This window comes from Mobula birostris, chromosome 2, assembly GCF_030028105.1.
Source record: "Mobula birostris isolate sMobBir1 chromosome 2, sMobBir1.hap1, whole genome shotgun sequence".
NCBI lineage: Eukaryota > Metazoa > Chordata > Chondrichthyes > Myliobatiformes > Myliobatidae > Mobula > Mobula birostris.
Window position 1 is genome coordinate 166330851 of NC_092371.1, and position 18438 is coordinate 166349288.

At 42.2% G+C, this 18438-nt stretch overlaps 1 protein-coding gene across 2 annotated transcripts in view; it reads right to left on the bottom strand.

Moving 5' to 3' along the window:
• heatr5b (HEAT repeat containing 5B) overlaps positions 1-18438 on the bottom strand; it is a 140843-nt gene that overhangs the window by 25853 nt on the left and 96552 nt on the right. For both annotated transcript variants that reach the window (XM_072251006.1, XM_072251012.1), the window contains exons 27-29: positions 12615-12794; positions 4794-5034; positions 1173-1412 (exon numbers count right to left, since the gene is read on the bottom strand). In XM_072251006.1, the coding sequence (XP_072107107.1) occupies positions 1173-1412; positions 4794-5034; positions 12615-12794 (661 nt within the window). The remainder of the gene's footprint in view (positions 1-1172; positions 1413-4793; positions 5035-12614; positions 12795-18438) is intronic.

Consider the following 18438-nt stretch of genomic DNA (forward strand, 5'->3'; position numbering starts at 1 on the left):
CACCACAAGATATAGGAGCAGAATTAAGCCACTCAGCCCATTGAGTCTGTTCCACCATTCCAAAACAGCTGATTTATTATCCCCCTCAACCCCATTCTCCTATCTTCTCCCCAAGATCTTTGACGCCCCTTCAAACCAATCTTCTGTCCTTGGACTCTACACCGCACGCTATCGGAGCAGTGCTGCCAGGATAGTCAAGGACACGACCCACCCAGTCAACACACTTTTCGTCCCTCTTCCCTCCGGGAGAAGGCTCAGGAGCTTGAAGACGCATACGGCCAGATTTGGGGACAGCTTCTTTCCAACTGTGATAAGACTACTGAATGGATCCTGACCCGGATCTGGGCCGTACCCTCCAAATATCCGGACCTGCCTCTCAGTTTTTTTGCAGTACCTTACTTACCCTTTTCTATTTTCTATTTATGATTTATAATTTAAATTTTTAATATTTATTATCGATTTGTACTTCAGGGAGTGCGAAGCGCAGAATCAAATATCGCTGTGATGATTGTACGCTCTAGTATCAATTGTTTGGTGACAATAAAGTAAATCAGGAACTTTGCTAATCAAGACCCTATCAAACTCCAAGCAAGAGAAAATCTGCAGAAGCTGGAAATCCAAGCAACCCACACAAAATGCTGGAGGAATTTAGCAAGCCAAGTTCAGCCCAAAACGTCAACTGCACTTTGTTCCATAGCTGCTGCCTGGCCTATAGAGTTCCTCCAGCATTTTGTGCATATTTCCCCTGTCAAGCTCCACTTTAAATATAGTCAATGACTTGGACTCCACAGCTGTCTGTCAAATAATTCCATATTCACCACTCACTGCTACAGAAACCCATCATCATCTGTTCTAAAGGGATATCCTGAGGATTTGTTTGAAAAAAAGACATTTGTTGGAATGTAGAATGCACTGCCTGAAAGGGTTAGTGAACTGGATTCAAAAGAACTTTGAGAAACAAACTGTATATATGTTTGCAGCGGAATATGTATGATCTATAGGGATATGAAAGGGTGTTGGGGCCAATCTAAAAGCTTCCTCAAAGTGACTGCACACACATGACCAATGTAATGATTTTCTACTATACCCTTTGGTTCAATGATGCAATGATAAGATGCAGAAGATAATCTCAGTTAATAAAATGTTGCGTTATCCTACGCACACTGTCTTACCAAAAATAAGATGGAGGCGGTCTGTGTTGATCTCCTGCAGTGTTTTGGGTGAACCTCCAGATGTCTGATTGAGAAAGGTGCCTGTCTGGGTTTTCTGCCCAGTGTGAACTGCAGGCTCGTGTGCAATAGTGAACCCAGTGCTGTTCAGCCAAAGTGCTACCGCGTGCAGAATTGGAGCCCACGAGGTGCGGTAGTGTAGCCTGGCACTGTCGATTGTTTCTGGGGTATAGAAGGCTCCTCCTGTAACAAACAGCACAGTTAAACCAAACATGCCAGAAACAGCAGAACTATTTGCATTTATTTATCACTTTCAAAATTGTTTCAAAGGCATTAATATTTCATGACAAAATATTTCAGGAGATGTTAGAATCAGATTTACTAGCACTGATATATTGGTCATGAAATTTGTTTTGCAGAAGTAGTACATCAAAAATTACTATAATTAGTTATAATATAAAAAATAATGCAAAAAGGGAGCAAAATAGTGAGGTAGTGTTCATGGACCATTTAGAAACCTGATGGTGGAGGGGATGAAGCAGTTTCTAGAACTTTTAGTGTGTATCTTCAGGTTCCTGTACCTCTACATTGACAGCAGTAATGAGAAGACAGTAAGTCCTGTATGGTGAAGGTTTTTCATGATGGAGGCCACCTTCTTGAGGCATGGCCTTTTGAAGATGTCCTCGATGCAATCAGTTAGAATGCTCTCTATGGTACATCTGTAGAAATTTGCAAGTGTCTTTGGTGACGTAGCAAGTCTCCTCAAACTCCTAATGAATAGTTGCTGTCACGCCTTCTTCATAATTGCAACAATACGTTAGGTCCAGGATAGATCCTTAGAGATGCTGAAGCAACTTTGAAGCTTTCCATGCCTGGCCTCTCGATGAGAACCGCTGTGTATTCTCCTGATTTCCCCTTTCTGAACCCTTTCTAAAGTCCAGAATCAATTCCTTGGTCTCACGGATGTTGAGTGCAAGGTTCTGTTGTGACACCACTCAACCATGTGATCTAGCACATTGCTGTATGCCTTGACACCATCTGAGATCCTGCCAACAGTTGTGTCATCAGCAAATTTACAGATGGCATTTGAGCTGTGCCTAGTTACACAATCATGAGGGCAGAGAGAGTGGAGCAGTGGGCTGAGCAGGCATCCTTGAAGTGTGCCTGTGTTGATTGTCAGTGAGGAGATGTTATTTGTGGTTGGCAAGAGAAAAAGTCTTGAGGCTAGAAAAGGATACAGATATCTTAAATAAATGGATCAAGATTGGGCAAATGAAGTGTAATATGGGAAAATGAATGTGTTCATTTTGGCAAAAACAAAGGAGGCTTATAGCTAAACCGTGATAGCAAAGCTTTGAAATGCAGAGAGACCCTGGTATATTGATTCACAGAAGACTAGTAGAGGGAGGTTATGTTAAGTGATGAGCATTTATGAGACCACATTTGGAATGTTGTGTATGGTACTTGTCTCCTTATTTATTTATCTGTTTGGCAATACAGCATGGAACAGACTATTCAAGCCCTACAAATTATACTGCCCAGCAACCTGCCTATTTAACCTGAGCCTGATCACAGGACAATTTACAATGAGCAATTAACCTACTAACTGGTGCGTCTTTGGAGTGTGGGAGGAAACCCATGCATTCATGGGGAGGACATACAAACTCCTTACAGACAGCATCAGATTTGACTCCGAACTCAAACGCCCTGAGCTGTAATAGCTTCACACTAACTGCTACGATACCATGGAGCCGGGATTATACCCACTGGAATTTAGAGTTGAGAGGTGATCCTAAGCAGTCTCGACAGGGTGAATGTAGGACATTTCTTGTGAGAAATGAACAACTAAGGTCACTGTTTAAAAGGGATCACCCATTTAAGACAGGTATGAGGATAAATGCTTCTCAGAGTGATGAGCCTTTTGGAAACCTTCTCCTTAAAGAACAGTGGAAGCAGAGTACTGGAATACTTTTAAAGACAGAGATAGAGTGATCAATAAGAGCAAGATAGGTTACAATAAGATGAACTCTGGATCCCATAATCTACAAAGTTATGATCTTGCACTTTACTGTTTACCTGCACCACACCTTCTCTGTATCTGTTACACTTTATTCTGTGTTGCTATTGGTTTAACTTTCTTCTACAATGCACTGCGCAATGACTTAATCTGTATGAATAGTATGCAAGTCAAGCTTTTCACTGTATCTTGGTACATGTGACAATAATAAACCAATGCCAATATACTGCTGGCTACAGAAGCTTCAGAAAATGGAATGAGAAGAAACTAGCTTTCTGTTGGTGCCACACCTGAACAAGTTCTGGAAAACCCCACAACAATCTCGGTTGCTGAGGAGATGATCAGTAGACAGATTAAACACCAAAACAGAGAGCAATTTTGATCTGCATCATTATGGATCTAAGATATCAAAGTTCACTGAAATGTAGTTAAAGCAATGTCACTGTGCAATAAAACTGGGCCAGGTACAAATGACATACAAATGCACCACAGTTTCCTTATGTCAATAAAATTGAGAGATTCAATAAATCACTGAGAACAATTGTGCATCAGATGAAAGGAGTTAGTGACTAAAGATAGGCACGTTGAATGTTTAAGATAGTAAAACTTGACAAACTTGAAGACAGGTTGAGTGAGCTTGGGGTTCTTTCTTTGGAGCAGAGGAGGATGAGAGGCAACTTGATAAAGGTGTACAAGATGATAAAAGGCATAGATCGAGTCGACAGCCAGATACGTTTTCCCAGGGTAGAAATAGCTAATACAAGGGAAGCATCATTTTAAAGTGATTGGAGCAAAGTATAAGGGGGATGTCAAAGGCAAGTGTTTTTTTTACACAGAGGATGGTGGGTGTATGGAATGCCCTGCCAAGGGTAGTGATATAGGCAGGTACATTAGAAACATTTAAGGGACTCGGATAGGCACGTAATGGGAGAAAAAGGGTAGGTTATGTGGGAGGGAAGGGTTAGATTAATCTTACAGTAGGTTAAAAGGTCAGCATAACATATTGGGCCGAAGGGCCTGTACTGTATCCGTAGTGTTCTACGCTCTAAAACATTTCCCAGGAGGATACATATAACATTTTTCCACAATTATTGGGGCTGAGACACACCTTGGTCAAAAAGGTATGCATCAAGCAGTGCATGTACAGAAAATAAGAGGGAACGAGACAGAGGGGATTAGAGATGGTATTGCAGGATACAAGAGCTAGGCGGCTGGAGGTATGGTAACCAGTGATAGTGACAGTGACTGGGGATGTACAAGAGGTTAGAGCTGAAGCACCTCAGAGACTAAGGCTTACAGAGCTGGAGAAAGTTAGAGAGATGGGAAAAAGCAGTAGGTCCACATCCACAATCAAGTCAACAACATCAGAGCAACACACACAAAATGCTAGAGGAACTCAGCAAGTCAGGCAGCTTCTATGCAGAGGAATAAACAGTTGATGTTTCAGGTTGAGACATTTCAGAGCTCCTTGGCGGGGATTCATGACTACACGAGGCAAGACCTGAGGCCACATCCATTCTCAACTAATCACCAAGTGTGAAGGAGAACATCAGCAAAGCAAATCTGAGCTTCTTTAGAACCAAACCAAAACTCAGGGCAAACCTTACCCTCAGATGGCAACTGACTGGCAAATTCAGGTGGCAGAGTTAACAGGGCATAATCCTTTAGTGCAGCAAGCCAAAGACGGCTGAGAATTGGCAGCTCTGGCTGAACAAGTGTGATCAAGCTGTCTGGAGGGAGCTCGTCCACCATGCCATCATCATCATCATCTTCATCATCCTTATTCTTGGCAGGTTTCACCGGCTTAGTCTCTGCTTCCTTTTTTGTTTCCATTGCAACTATGTAGACCTAGACAAACGAAAGGTGCATTAGATTAAGTAACACGTGGAGTGGTGTTCCCCAGGCCACATTCTTCAATCATACTTGAAAGTCCTTGAATTAAGTGAAACCCTGGTTATAAGATTGCAGGCCAGGGAAAAAGATAAGGAGAGTAGATCACAATCTCCCAGAGAACAATCTCAAGTTTTCAGCAAGAACATGATTTAACAGAGCTACTAATATTTTCATAATCCAAAGAGGAATCAGAATTATTATCACTGACATACGTCATGAAATTTGTTGTTTTGCAACAGCACTACAGTGCAATACAGTGGATTCCAGTTAAATGGGGCAACCACTTGTTTGAGGCAGTTCTTGAAGATAATCCCGGCTATTTTCTCCATCAGGTTTTGTCCTTTACTTATTTGGGACACTGCCACTTAATTGGGACAGGAGACTATTGCTGAACACTTTCTAATCAGCATCAGCCAGGTGCATTTGTATGGCCATTAGGCACTACACTGTGCTTAGAGAAAGCATCTTTTAAATAGCATCAGTTACTGAACACAGTGTTTTTTGTCACTGGTGAGAAATAAGCATTAAGGCAATTCAGAACTGTTTTGCTCACTCAGGTTTCAAGTATTCAGGATTGGACGTGCCATTGTGAAAATGAAACTATTTCACTGCTTCAATAAGTTAGGAACTACGAAAAACTTGAAAGAAAATTAAGATTTGGAGGATGCAATCACTGAAAGCATTATGTGAAGACGGTCCATTATCTGTACTAGGTGTCTGTACTGATTTTCTTCATTTGCAGTCAATCAAAAAAAAACAAGGCAGCATACACTGGATGAATTCCTCCATCAATAACTATTAGGAACTCATACACTGTCTTATAGTACTGTAGTAGCATCAATAGAGTTCTAATTTGTTTTGTATTTCATTTAAATACATTACTTGTTACTCAGTTAAATGGTAGTTTGTCCTTTTCAACTGTTTCCATGAAATGGACTAATTGGGCCAAAATATACTGGTCCCAATGTGGCCCAATTAACGAGAATTCACTGTATATAAAAAATAAAATTCAAAGTAAATTTATCATCCAAGTACATATGTAACCATATTCAAGAGATTCATTTTCTTGTGGGCATACTCAATAAATCTATAACCATAATAGGAATCAATGAAAGACTGCACTGACAGAGTGCACAACCAATGTGCAAAGACAACTGCGCAAATGCAAAAAGAAAATAATAATAGTAAATATATAAATAAGCAATGAATATCAAGAACATGAGATGAAGAGTGCATGAAAGTGAGTCCATTGGTTGTGGGAACATTTCAATAATGGAGCAGGTGAAGTTAAGTGAGTTATACCCTTTGGTTCAAGAGCAATAACTGTTCTTGAACCTGGTGGTGCAAGTCCAGAGGCTCTTCTACCTTCTTCCTGATGGCAGCAGTGAGAAGAGAGCATGAGCTGGGCGGTGGGGGTCCTTGATGATGGATGCTGCTTTTCTGCAACAGCTCTCTGTGCAGAAGTGCTCAAAGGTGGGAAGGACTTTACTTGTGATGGACTGGGCCATATCCACTACTTTCTGTAGGATTTTCCATTCAAGGGCATTGGTGTTTCCATAACAGGCTGTGATGGAGCCAGTCAATATATTCCCCACCACACATCTATAGAAGTTTATCAAAGATTTTAATGTCATGAACTTAAGGAAGTAGAGGTACTGCCGTATTTTCTTCGTAATCGCTTTTTAACAGTGAAAGAAAGGAAGATAACGAGGTAGTGTTCATAGACCATTCAGAAGTCTGATGGTGTGGCAGAAGTGAGGTAGTGTTCACAGACCATTCAGAAATCTGATGGTGGAGGGGAAGAAGCTGTTCCTGAAACAGCATGTACGCCTTCAGGTTCCTGTAGCTCTTTCCCCGATGGTAGCAATGAGAAGAGGGCATGTTCTGGGTGAAAAAGGTCCTCAATGATGGAAGCAGCCTTCTTGAGGCATCGCCTTATGATGATGATGATGCTGGGGAGGCTGGTGCCCATTGGCTGAGACTGACAAGCTCTCATTTGTAAGGGCGTCAAAGGTTTATAGGGAGAAGACAGGGGAATGGAAGTGGGAGGGATAATAAATCAGACATGATGGAGCAGATTGGATGGGCTACATGGCCTAGTTCTGCTCCTATGTTTTATGTCTTATGATGGAGTTCTAACCGCCAGGAAAGAAACAAGTGAAATAAACCCATGAGATAACTCAGTAGTCGAACTGTCACTTTTTGGCTAGCATAACAGGGTCAAAGTCAAAGTAAAAGTATTTATATGTTATATACTATTTAATTCTTCATTTTCTTGCGGGCAATCACAGTAGAACAAAGAAATACAACAGAATCACTGAAAACCTACACACAAATAAAGACAAGCAACAATGTGCAAAAGATTAGCTGTGCAAAAACCAAAAAAAAATAAATTAAATAACTAATGTGAACATGAGTTGTAGAGTCCTTGAAAGTGAGTTCGCAAGTTCTGGAATCAATTCAGTGTTTAGGTGAGTGAAGTTACCCACACTGGTGCGTTTGGTGCCAGAGTGGCCAACTGCGATGGCAGCAACAAAAGCAACCCCGACACCCCCGTCAACTCCACTGCTACCACCCATCAGGCCCATGCAACGGGGCTTGAAGAAGGTGCTCTGAGGTCCTGGGCGCCATTTTCCCTTGGTAAGAAAGTGTGGGCCACAGAGAAGGAGCAGGTCAAACTGATGGAGGAATTTGGAGTTCACCTGGTTGGGCTAACAGTCAATTCCCAGGGAGCTCTGACAATGCAGCAGGTGGGAGATGGTACAGTTATTGCCCAGTACATGATGCGTGGTTTTTATTTTTGAGATTTTGAATTTTGCTGTGTTTTGGGTTGCACAGCGAGCTGGAGAAAGTTCCTTGTGGAATCAACATGCCAGGTTTAAAAAGTGAGTGGGGCCTGCTAGGACTTGCCTGGAGAGCGGGAGATTGCTTGTGTTAGTAGTAACTTAGCAAGGACCAATAAAAAGAAACCAGGTTTAAGCAGAGTGGCCACCATTGGAGCGGGCCAGGGTGAGAGTGGTGAGGCTTTAGGCTTCGAGGAGAACAGGCAGAAGATAAAATTAAGCTCGAGAAGTTAGAGCCAAAAGTAAAACAAATGTAGGTAGGATCGTAGTTAAGGCAGTGGAATGCTCCGCCTGCAAGATGGAGGATGCAGGACACCGAATGGTCTCCCTGATGGCTTCATCTGTGGGAAGTGCATCCAACTTCTGTTTGTCATTGACAAGGTCAAGGAACTTGAACTGGAGCTGGATGTACTCAGGACCATGTGGGAGGTGAAAAACCTCAGATAAAACTTTTACTGAGGTAGTCACACCCGGAGTTCAAGATTCAGATAGCAGATGGGTGACCACCAGAAGTAAGGGGCGTAAGCAGTCAGTAAGAGTTCTCTGTGGCCATTCCCCTCAGCAACAAGTATACCCATTTGGATACTGCCGGGATGGATGACCTATCAGGGCCCAACAGCAGCAGCCAGCGGCACTGTGGCTTGCTCTGAGGCTCAGCAGGGAAGGTTAAAGTCAAGCAGAGCGATAGTTATAAGAGACTTGATAGTTAGGGGGCAGTTAGTTAGACAGGAGATTCTGTGGCCACAAAAAAGACTCCAGGATGGTGTGTTGCCTTCCAGGTGCTAGGGTCCAGGATGTCTGAGAGGGGCTGCAAAGTATTCTCAAGAGGGAGGCTGAGGCTGAGCAGCCAAAGGTTGTGGTGCACACTGGCATCAATGACATGTGTACAAAGGAGGAAAGAGGCCCTGCACAGAGAGTATAGAGAGTTACGGAAGAGGCTGAAGAACAAGAACTTGAAAGTAGTAATTTCTGGATTACTCCCAGTACCACATGTTACGCAGGACAGGAATAGGGTGATAGTACAGATGGATGAGTGGCTGAGGAAGTGGTGTGGGGGGCAGGGTTTCAAGTTATTGGATAATTAAAAACTTTTCTGTGGCAGGGGTGACCTGGAAGGGTTTAAACTAGTTTGGCAGGAGGATGGAAGCAGGTCAGCAAGTGGAGGGATAGAAAGGAAGGTAGATGTCAGGCCAGTAAAAACAGGCAGAAGCAAAGTGATAGGTACAATGGGATGAATAGTTTGAAGTGCATTTTAATACTAGGCATATTATGGGTAAAGGTGATGAACTTGGGAGCATGAATCAGTACATGGAACTGTGACGTTGTGGCCATTACAGAAACTTGGTTGAGAGAGGGACAGGAATGGGTGTTTAACATCTTAGGGTTTTGATGTTTTAGAAAAGACAGAGGGGGAGACAAATGAGGCAGGGGAGTTGCACTACTAATCAGGACAATATCACAGCTGCAGTCAAAAGGGACATATGGAGGGCTCATTCACTGAACCTATATGGGTGGAACTCAGAAATATGAAGGGTGCATGAACTCTGATAGGATTGTAAAACAGACCTCCCCAATAGCTACTGAAGAACAGATATGTAAACAGGTTAAGCAAATGTGTGAAAACAATAGGGTTATTGTCACATGGAACTTCAACTTCCCTAATATAAACTGGGGCCTTTTGAGTGCAAGAGGTTTATATGGGGCAGAATTTGTTAGGTGCATCCGAGAGAGCTTCTTAAATCAGTATGTAGATAATCCAACAAGAGAAGGGGCTGTACTGGACCTGGTGTTGAGGAATAAGCCAGGCCAGGTGATAGACCTCTCAGTGGGTGAAAAGTTAGGGAACAGTGACCACAACTAGTTAAGGTTTTAAGATAGCTATAGATAAGGATAAGTATAGACCACGTGGGGGAGTGGTCTATACACCACATTGGAGCAGGACAAATTACAAGAGCTTCAGGGAGAGTTGACTGCAAATGGCTGTTTGGGCAAGTCCACATCCAATGTGTTGAGGGTGTTTAGAGGTCAACTGCACAGAGTACAGGAAAGATATGTTCCAGTGAGGAAGGACGGACAAAGATGGCAAGGCAAGATAACCCTGGATGTCGACAGAGGTGATGAATTTAGTCAAGAAGAAAAGGAAAAGTATGTAAAGCTTAGGAAGCTAGAATCAACAGAGCATTGAAGGATTATAAAGAAGCCAGAAAAGAACTCAAGAGGGATTTAGGAAAGCCAAGAGAGGGACCATGAAAAGTCCTTGGCAAGTAGGATTAAGGTGAATCCCAAGGGATTATATAGAAACATCAAGAACAAGAGGATAACTAGGGAGAGGGTAGGACCACTCAAGGATAAAGAGAGGAACATTGCTAGGATGCAGAGGATGTGGGTGAGGTCCTTAATCAGTACTTTGCAACAGTATTTACCAAGGTGAAGGAGTTGGAAGGTAGAGAGATCAATGCGGAGCACCTTAATGTGCTAGGCATTTCAAGATAAAGGAGGGGGTAGTGTTGGGTCGCTTAAAGAACATTAAGGTGGATAAGACCCCAGGACTTGATGGGATATTACAGGTTATTGAGAGGAACGAGAACAGATTGCTGGGACCAATATCTTTGTGTCCTCTACCACAGGTGAGGTCCTGGAGGATTAATGAATAGCTATTGTTGTTCCATTATTCAAGAAGGGAACCAAGGATAATCGCGGAAACTCTAGACTGGTGAGTCTCAAATCAATGCTAGGGAAGTTACTGGAGAGAATTCCTAGGGATGGAATTTATGAGCATTTGGAAAACTATGGCTTGGTGTGGGACATTTTATGTCTTACTAACGATTGAGATTTTTTGATGAAGTGACAAAGGTGATTAAGGTAAAGCTGCGGATGTCATCTACATGGATTTTAGTAAGGTATTTGATAAGGTCCTTCATGAGATGCTCATCCAGAAGATAAAGATGTATGGGATTCATGGTGAATTGGCTGTTTGGATTCAGAACTGGCTTGTCCATAGAAGATAGAGGGTACTGGTGGAAGGGACTTAGTCTAGCTGGAGGTCTGTGGTTTGTGGTGTTCTGCAGGGATCTGTACTGGGACTTCTGCTGTTTGTGATGTATACAAATGACCTGGGAGAAAATGTAGATTGGTGGCTTAGTAAATTTGCAGATGATGCAAAGATTAATAGTGTTGTGGATAGCATAGAAGACTGACAGATGAAGTTTAACTTGGCAAAATGTGAAGTGTTGCACTTTGACAGGTCAAATGTAAAGAGATAGTATACTGTTAAGGGCAAGATCCTTTGCAGTGTTAATGAGCAGAGGGATCTTGGGGTCCAAGTTCATAACTCTGAAAGTGGCTACATTGGTTAAAAGGAGGAGTTAAGAAGGCATATGGTATGCTTGCCTTTAATAGTTGAGGCTGAGTTCAGAAGTCAGGAAGTTATGTTGCAGCTTTATAAACTGTAGTTTGGCCTCGTCTGGAGTATTGTATACAGTTCTGGTCACCCCATTGTAGGAAGAACGTCGAGATTCTGGAGAGGATACAGAAGAAGTTTACCAGGATGTTGCCTGATTAGAGCGCATGTGAGGCATGTGCTATAACAATGGGTTGGACAAACTGGAGTTGTTTTCGCTGGAGCTGCGGAGGGCAAGGGGGGATCTGATAGAGGTTTATAAGATTATGAGAGCTATATACAGAGTAGACAGATAATATCCTTTTCCAAGGGTTGAAATGTCTAACATCAGAGGCCATGCACTTAAGGTGAGAAGTAGTAATTTTAAATGAGTTGTGATGGGCAAACTTTCTCTCCCACCCCCCCAACCCCCTACAGAGTGATGGTTGCATGGAGTACACTGCCTGGGCTAGTGGTAGAGGCAAAAACATCAGAGATTTTTAAGAGATATTTAGATAGACACATGAATTTGAGGGAACTGGAAGGATATAGACATTGTGTAAGCAGAAGAAATTAGTTTATTTAGTCATTTGGTTACCAACTTAATTGGTTCGGCACAATATAGTGGGCCGATGGGCCTGTTCCTGGGCACTGTTCTATGGTTCAGGAGCCTAACGGTTCCAATAAGCAGAGGGAACAACGGGCAAATGAAGGTAGATGGGACAAGGGAAAGAGGAATAGTCAGAATCAGTATCAGAACCAAGTTTATTATCACTGGCATGTGACGTGAAATTTGTTAACACGGAAAGGGTGAACACGTAATGAGGAAATTGCTGTAATATGCAACTGTGACAGAAATCTCCTATAAACATTGTGAATCATGGATTACTGCATTATTGCTACCTTCCCTCAATGGATTGCTACAGCAGAGAACTGGATTGCTGCAGGAATTACTGTCATAAAGAAAAGCCAGTACTGCACTGTTAATAGGGTGACCACTCCATTATGCTTTGAGCACACATACTGAAACTTCAGTGAAGTTAACATGGTAAGATAACATTTATTTCACTTTCAATGTTTGGCATCAACAAAATTATCCAGGATATACAGCTCCCAATGTGCACCAACTCTCACTAAAATCAAATTCTACTTCAACGTGGGATTGAAACACAGCAAGTACCAAGAAGCTTGCACCCAACTGTGGGAGCTACAGCAGAGCAGGTTGCACACAGCATCAGCCACCGACTGCTGCAAAAGACTCAAAGGAATTGTGCTGGATTTAATATAATCCCACACTTCACTCACAAGCTTACCTCTGCCCAAGCTTTCAGCACAGCCAGTTTCTCCATTGTAGTAGCACTCTCACTGTACAATTGGCTCAAGGAGCCTTTCCCAGATTGCATCTTGTCTAAAGATGACACCAAAAGATTGTGAACCCTGCGCAGGTCATTTAAATCACTAACTACCCCACTCCCGATCCAGGTGCTACAAACCTGCAAAAGATAACAGCAGTAGATACTTTTAATGCAAAGGTGATGAAGTACTTTTAACACATCAAAGACTTGCAACAACAGATTTATGTAATGGATTTAACAGCGCAAACATCTCTGAACAGTGGAATAAAATGATCCACCACCACCAAACTATCAGGAAATAAATAAATAAATAATATTGGGGGAAAGGATTTCAGTTTTCTAGTCTTACACAGTTTTATAAAGTTTTGCTTTATTTGTCACATGTACATTAAAACATACAATGAAACAATCAAAATGTTGTCAAATTAATAGGTTTTAATGACTCTCTTAAAAGAAAGAACAGAGTTAAGGAAACAAAGGTGTTGAGTAGAGGAATTCCAGAACTCAGAGGCTTGGGAATTGGAGAAATGTTTGAAATGGCATGCAACTCTGTAGGGTCATGAGAAGAGATAAAGATTAGGTTGATCTTGCATGGGCCTGTCTCTGGCTTCTGAAGATGCAAAATCTGTAAAGATGTGATTGGATGGCTTTGTAGAGTTTGGGAGAGGAGGAGAGGCCAAGTCATGGAAAGATCTGAAAACAAGACTGAGGATTTTAAACCAAATTCACCAGCTACCCTACATGATTGAATTCCCAATTCAGAAAATGGCAAATATAAAACAATCAAGAATACGCAAGACCTGTTAAGATAGGACGGAAACATCAGGTTACCTATTTTTGCTGAGATCCAGAGATGAACAATATACTTTAAAGAGGCAGTAGCTCATTCTGCAAATTCACCTCAGCAAAGATCACCACCTTTTGAGCCACGAGGGTTGATGAAAGAAGTCCTGAGTACTCCAAAAGCTTTCAGCAAACTGAATTGCAGGAACAGTTTAACTCCAGTTAGACATTGGAACCAAATGTACAAATGAAGGACAGATTAATGAGATAGGACAAGGGGTGTTCACTGGGCACCATCTCCTCTGCAGTATCAGCTTTTCATCACATAAATTAATGCCCTGAACAAAGGAATGGTTGGGCACTGAGGTGTACTGTAGATCAGAGGTATCTGGGAATATATATCCATAATTCCTAAAAAATGGTGTCACAGGTAGAGAGTGTCCTAAAAAAAGCTTTTCAAAGTTCAAAGTAGTTTTATTATCAAAGTACGTATACTATATGCAACCTGGAGATTCATCTTCTTGCAGGCAGTCATAAAACAAAGAAACAATAGAATTCACGAAAAACCACTCTCTACAAAGGCAGTCATACATCTAATGTATGAAAAAGAACAAGTTATGCAACTAATAAAAAAGCAAACAAACAAACCACAACACATGAACAACAGTCTCCAAGAGTGAGTCCACGGTCATATAGCCACTCCAAGAGCCCGATGCTGCAGGCCGAGCCGCAGAGCCAGGTTCAGTGCTGAAGCAAGTGCTGATGGCTACAGGCTGCAGCTGCAGAGTCAGTTCAACGCTGAGATGAGTAAAGAATCACAGAGTGGTGAGCTGAACACCAATTTGTACTCCACCCTCAGCCTCAACACCTTAATCTTTTTAATCTGGCTCATGCTTAAATCAGCCAAACATTAGTTTGTTATCTGCTCTCGGGCCCAGGCCTTCCGCTTTAATCTGGCCCCGTCCACTCTAGCAATGGCTGCCACATCCGTACTTCAATTCTCAAGGGTCCAGTTCATCAAATATTTCAGGATATCACAAAAGCGGCTGGTCATACAGACAGTTTAAAAACACACCTCCCAGTGGAAAATTATAGGCTGCGGATTGCAGTGATCATGGTCCCAAAAATCTATATTTAGTAGAAAAATTAGTAGTTTTTTTTACTACATGCAAAGCATCTTTAAGTCTTGCAAGCGCCAGCTTTGCAGACAAAAGTACATTGGCCTTCATAAATCCAAGTATTGAGTAGAGTCAGTATGTTAGATTGAAGTTGTACAAGACATTGGTGAAGCCTAATTTGGAGTACTGTTTATTGAATTGACTTTATTTCTTACATCTTTCACATATATGAGTAAAAATCTTTATGTTACATCTTCATCTGAACGTGCAATGTGGAAATTAAAGTAATTTGTAATAAATAGTATCTACAGTAAGATATACAATAGAACAGTCAATATAGCCTAGAAATACAATTGTGTCAGCGTGAATTAATCAGTTTGATTGCCTGGTGGAAGGAGCTGTCCCGGAGCCTGTTGGTCCTGGTTTTAATGCTGTGGTACTGTTTCCGGATGGTAGCAGCTGGAACAGTTTTTGGTTGGGGTGACTCGAGTCCCCAATTATCTTTCGGGCCCTTTTTTATGCACCTGTCGCTGTAAATGTCCTGAATAGCGGGAGGTTCACATCCACATATGCACTGGGCTGTCCGCACTACTCTTTGCAGAGTCCTGCGATTGAGGGAAGTACAGTTCCCATTACCAGGCAGTGATGCAGCCAGTCAGGATGCTCTCAATCATGCCCCTATAGGAAGTTCTTAGGATTAGGGGACCCATACTAAACTTCTTCAATTGTCTGAGGTGCAAGAGGTGCTGTTGTGCCTTTGTCATCACATAGTCAGTATGTACAGACCAAGTGAGGTCCTCGGTGATGTGTTTACTATGTGCTGAAGCTGTTCAGCCCCTCAACCCCAGATCCATTGATGTCAATAGTGGTGAGTCTGTCTCCGTTCCTCCTGTAGTCCCCAACCAGCTCCTTTGCTTTTGTGACATTGAGAGAGAGGTTGCTTTCTTGACACCACTGTGTCAGGGTGATGACTTCTTCTCTGCAGGCTGCCTCATTATTATTTGAGATAAGGCCAATCAATGTAGTATCATCTGCAAATTTAATTAGCAGATTGGATCTGTGAGTGGCTACACAGTCATAGGTACACAGAGAGTAGAGGAGGGAGCTTAGGACACAGCCCTGGGGGGGCTCTTGTGTTGAGGGTCAGGAGTGAGGGAGCCCACTCTTACCACCTGCCAGCAATCTGACAGGAAGTCCAGGATCCAGCTACACAAGGCAGGGTGAAGGCCGAGATCTCTGAGCTTCTTGTCAAGCCTGGAGGGAATTATGCTTTTGAATGCTGAACTGTAGTCCAAGAACAGCATTCTCACATAAGCATCCCTCTTCTCCAGGTGTGGAAAGGCAGTGTGTAGAGCATCAATCTAAAGGAAAGATGTCAATAGATTGAAAGTGCAGAGAACATTAACAAGGATGTTGCCAAGACTTGAGGACCTGAGTTATAGGAAAAGGTTGAATGTTAGGAGCATAGAAGAACGAGGGGAGATTTGATAGAGGTATACAAAATAATGGGGGGTATAGATAGGGTAAATGCAACTGAAGTTGGGTGAGACTACATCTAGAGGTCATGGTTAAAATAGAAAGGTGAAATGTTTAAGGTGAACATATGGTGGAACTTCACTTAGAGAGTGGTGAGAGTGTGGAATGAGCTGCCAACGTAAATAGTGGATGTGGGTTCAATTTCAACATTTAAGAGAGATTTGGATAGGTACATGGATAAGGGGTGGTATGAAGGGCTAAGGTCTGGGTACAGGTTGATGCGACTAGGCAGATTAATAGTTCAGCACGGGCTGTTTCTGTGCTGTAGTGTTCTAAACTCTATGAATGGAGAGTTGGAGATGGCGCCATTAGATATGTACATGGAGTGGAAGTTACAACTAAGAGCGTGAGCAATAGTTTGACAGACGACACTCAGTGGGAGAAAGATCCATAATTAGCTAATGTGGATGGACAAAGGAAAGTGTGATAAAAGCTAATGGAATTGTATTCTTTATCTGCAGTGAAAATTCACAAGAGATGACACAAACCAAGCAAAGGTAATTAAACTTGGATTGTTGAAGCTCAAAACTGCAAAAAAATCTCAGTGATTTAAGTATTTTTTAAGGATTAAAACTAAAATCTGTTTCCACTCATAAAGGAAGTAAATTAGCCAGTCAATTATACAAGTAAAACTTGGGACTTTCAGAATTGTCCTTTTATGTGCGTGGCTCCCTGTGTAAAAAGAAAACTTTTCTGACAACTGCACCCCCAATAAAGCTATATCACTTCCATTAGCCATTTCCACCTTGGGAAAAGCTCTGGCTGTCCACTCTATCTGTACATTTTATCATCTTACACACCTGTATCAAGCCACCTTTCATACTCTTCCGCTCCAGAGAGAGCCCTAGCTCGCTCAACCTATCCTCAAAAAAACATACTCTCTAATCCAAGCAGTTTCCTGATAAATCTTAAACACAAGAGGTTCTGCAGATGCTGGAAATCCAGAGTAACACACAGAAAATGCTGGAGGAACTCAGCAGGTCAGGCAGCATCAATGGAGAGGAATAAATAGTCAATGTTTCATGCTGAGACTCTTCATCAGGACTGGAAAAGAAGGGGGAAGAAACCAGAAGCCTGGTAAATCTTCTCCGCTCCTTTCTAAAACTTGCACATAAGATCATAAGATATAGGAGCAGAATTAGACCATTTGGCTCAGAGTCTGCTCCACCATTTCATCATGGCTGATCCATCTCTTTCTCAGCCTTAGTCTCCTGCCTCCTCTCCATAACCCTTCATGCCCTGATTAATCAAGAATCTATCAACCTTGCCTTAAATATACTGAGTGACTTGGCCTCCACAGCCGTAACAAATTCAAGACTCAGCACTCTCTGGCGTAAAAATTCCTCATCTCCATTCTAAATGGATGTCCCTCTATTGGCTGTGCCCTCCTCTGGTCCTGGCCTCCCCCACCACAGGAAACATGCTCTTCACATCCACTCTATTGAGGCCTTTCAACATTCAAAAGATTTCAAAGAGATCTCCACCCCCATTCTTCTGAATTCCACTGAGTAGAAGCCCAAAGCCATCGACTGGCCCTCATATGGTAATCTTTTCATTCCCGGAATCATTCTCATGAACCTCCTCTGAACCCTCTCCAATGGCAGCACATTCTTTCTTATATATTGGGCCCAAAACTGCTCATAATACTCCAAGTGAGGCCTTAACAGTGTCTTATAAAGCTTCAACATTACATCCTTGCTTTATATTCTAGTCCTCTCCAAATGAATGCTAACATTGGTGCCTTCTTCACCACCAAATCAACCTATAAAATTAACCTTTAGGGAATCCTACATGAGGACTCCCAAGTGTCTTTGCACCTAAGCTTTCTGAATTTTCTTTCTATTTAGAAAATAGTCTACCCTTTCATTTCTTCTACCAAAGTGCAGGACCATATGCTTCCCAACATTGTATTCTATCTGCCACTTCTTTGCCCATTCTCCTAATCTGCCCAAGTCCTTCTGCAGCCTCCCAGCTTCTTCAACACAACCTGCCCCTCCACTTGTATTCATATCATCCGCAAACTTGGCTACAAAGCCATAAATACAATCATCCAAATCATTGACATACAATGTAAAGAGAAGCGGTCCCAGTACAGACCCCTGTGAAACACTACTAGTCACCAGCAGCCAACCAAAAAAGAATTCCTTTATTCCTACTCTTTGCCTCCTGCCAATCAGCCAATGCTCTTTCTATGCTAATATCTTTCCTGTAATACCATGGGCTGTTAATTTGGTAGCAGACTCATATGTGACACCTTGACAAAGGCCTTTTGAAACATCAACCGATTCTCCTTTGTCTGTCCTGCTTGTTATTTCTTTAAAAAATTCCAACAGATTTGTCAGGCA